The 3,016-nt window shown below is 48.0% G+C and overlaps 1 protein-coding gene across 1 annotated transcript; it reads left to right on the forward strand.

Moving 5' to 3' along the window:
* Positions 1 to 1,600: 1,600 nt before the first annotated feature.
* Positions 1,601 to 2,524, forward strand: RPP38 (ribonuclease P/MRP subunit p38). Its single transcript, XM_018566866.1, has one exon. It carries the CDS (start codon positions 1,619 to 1,621, stop codon positions 2,522 to 2,524), a length of 906 nt encoding a protein of 301 aa, XP_018422368.1. The 5' UTR covers positions 1,601 to 1,618.
* Positions 2,525 to 3,016: the final 492 nt, after the last annotated feature.

The raw sequence follows: 3,016 nt of genomic DNA on the forward strand, positions 1-3,016 counted from the left end.
GACACGCGGACATTTTTTTGGGAAAATGAGTCCTGGCTTATTCATATGTAAATAGCGCTGCCCATTCATATGTAAATATCACAGTCGAGTCTATTTTCAGTGGGGGGCCAGTAGCCCCTATCTTAATTTTGGTTGCCCCTGTCTGCCTGACATCGTGTGTCTGGGTTTCAGCTGCCATGAAACCCCAACACAGCATTTAAAACCCGTACTGTCCAGGTGATTCCCGGACAGGTGGCAACCCAAACCCTGGCGTTCATTGAGATTGGCACCCTGGCATTCATTGAGATTGGCACCCTGGCATTCATTGAGATTGGCACCCTGGCATTCATTGAGATTGGCACCCTAGCGTTCGCTGCGACGGTCAACCCCGAGCGTTCGTTGTGAAGGCCCGCCCCGGGTGTTCATTAAGATTGGCACCACGATGAAGGGGGGCATTGAAGGTGCCTTGTCATGCTGGGTGCTACTGCTGACCGTTCTTTCTGGAAATGCTGCTTGCCTGGCTGTCATTTGATTCCCTGTCTGTACTGTGCTGGCAGATCTCACTATCAGTTGTAAACTAGATTTGAACACTGCCAGCCTTAACAAAGGGTTAAAGACTTAGAAGCATTGTATGTTAATGAGAGGAAGTTCATTCCCGCCCTCTACATAAAGAAACAGCTAAAATATGTTTTAGGTATGTAATGTGAATGGGAACACATAACATACAGAAGAACTGCACTTTAACCCTTTCGCTGCCAAGGGCGTACGTCGTACGGAGCTACAAAAGTGCTTCCAGCTGGCCAGCTCAGTACGTCGTACGGACCTGGCATTTAAAGTTCGACTATAAGCTGATGGTCGCTTTAGCGACCATCAGCTTATAGTATAACTGTTCAGCAGACTGTCCCCTTTAAATTTATAGCTGTCATCAGCGGCTTGACCGCTATTTTAAAAAATACCGGGCACCGCCGCTGCCGGCATCTGTCATCTCTCTTCCCTCCTTGGAGCCATCCCAGATAGGGATGAGAGACTCCATGGATCCCCACTGCTTGTAGGGTATGTGGCAGTGGGGATCCGTAAAAAAATCCCTGTTGGGGGGGTCCCGGGAACGAGCGGCGGCTGGCCGCAATTCAAGCTTTGCCCTGAAGGGTTTCATGGTTGTGAGGAGAGCCCTCTGGTGAGGCCCCTTTGCAGACGGGCGGTCTGATCCCAGTTTTTCAAATGGACCCGATTGACAAACCCAATATTAGTTTATGGGCAGCCGTGTGTAATCAGACAGGACACCCAGTTACCACCGGCTGCCGGCCAGGTCTGTAAAAACAAATGGATCAGCGACCTGGTCATGCCGGATCAAGGGTAATCTGATCTAAACGGACACATCTGATTCCCCATAGACCAACATGGGGTCTGGTAATTTCCAAACATCCGCTCAGTACTGCTCTGATCAGGAGGGGAACCTTTGCACAGACCCTCTCCTGATCAACCCATGTGAAAGGGGACTAAAGGATTTTCCGTTGTGTAGTACCAATCTGACGGTGCTGAAACCTGATGTATCCGAAAGATGCTAAACAACCATATTTGTCCTTTTTGTTTGTTTTTTCCATAGTTTTTGGCTGCAGTTTGAGCAACTGATGGTATCGTCATGGCTGCTAAAGTCTCCAAGGGATCCATCCGGAAATCTAAGCCGATCGTGACCAAGACGTCTCTGAACAGCCCCTACGAGAGGGTGTGGACGCCCGTTATCGGGGAGGACATGCAGTTCATACTGAAGACTTTAACCGAAAAATTCACCCAGGTCGGGCTGAAGAAAGTCGAAATCCAAAAGAAATTCATGAAAAAGCGCAAAAAATCCAAAAAAGAAAGCTCCGATGGAGCAGACGGAAATCCTGATCTAGGAGGAGAGAGGCCTGATGGAGAGAAAGCCAAAGAAGAGACTGTGAAGGGAACAGACAGAAATCCTGATCTAGGAGGAGAGAGGCCTGACGCAGAGAAAGCCAAAGAAGAGACTGTGAAGGCGGGTTGGACGTTATGTGACGTCCGCAAACACCTAGCAATCGGCATCAATGAGGTGACCCGCGCACTGGAGAAAAACGAAGTGCACCTGGTTATAGTCTGTAAATCCGCCAAGCCGCAAATGATCACCACACACATAACTGAACTGAGCGCCAGTCGAAGAGTTCCAGCCTGCCAGCTACCGCGACTTAGCGAGAACATGGCGCCGGTGCTTGGCTTGAAGTCCGTGTTGGCGCTGGGCTTCAGAAATACCTCTGATATATTTCTGGAGGAAGTGCGAGCGATCATCCCACGAGTGCCGCCCCTTAAAGTCCCCTGGTTGACATGCAAACCTGAAAGAACCAAAGGGAACACAGCGGGCGATGAAGGGCCCGGGGGTGAAAATAAGGACAGTGAGACCTCCAGAAAGCGCAAACACCTGGAGGCCACGGAGGCTGGAGGAGTTCAGCTACAGAGCCTGAAGGTTAAAAAGATTGTTCCCAATCCAAACAAAAAACGAAAAATTAAAGCAAAAAAGGGCGCTAATAAAAAGTGACCGCAGACAATTCTCTTTTTTTTTCTTGAAGAACTTTATTTACAGTTCCCTGGACTTCATTTTGTGGCCGGTAGCAAGCTGGATAATGAAGTGGAATCTAACTAAAATGATTCCTTATGGAGCACTGAAGAGCAAACCGGTGTCTCATACTAACCGGTTTAGCCACTGAAAGTCAGGCAGTGAAAACTAAGACATGCCAGGTTGGCTGGGGAAGAGACGTATTATTTTTCTTTTCTAACTTTCAAATTCAACCATTAAAGATATATGTCAGTCTAAAAACAGGAAGGAGGCTGTTTCATTTCAACAAGCACAGAGGACTTCCTGTTGTACCATGAGGACCCCCACCTGGAACGAAGTTTGTTTCACACTCTAGGGAAGGAGAGATGGGATTGGGCTCCTAGAGAAACTACCTTTTCATAAAAGACATCGAAGCTATTTAGTTATATCAAAGATTGAGTTTGGACCTAAGAAAGTGTCATTGTTTTCCCAAGC

The sequence above is a fragment of the Nanorana parkeri genome, unplaced genomic scaffold (assembly GCF_000935625.1).
Source record: "Nanorana parkeri isolate BGI_ZX_2015 unplaced genomic scaffold, ASM93562v1 scaffold984, whole genome shotgun sequence".
Taxonomy (NCBI): Eukaryota; Metazoa; Chordata; class Amphibia; order Anura; family Dicroglossidae; genus Nanorana; species Nanorana parkeri.

Bases quoted from the DNA above. Each gene is read 5' to 3' on its own strand.
- RPP38 (XM_018566866.1), top strand. From the start codon at position 1,619: ATGGCTGCTAAAGTCTCCAAGGGATCCATCCGGAAATCTAAGCCGATC.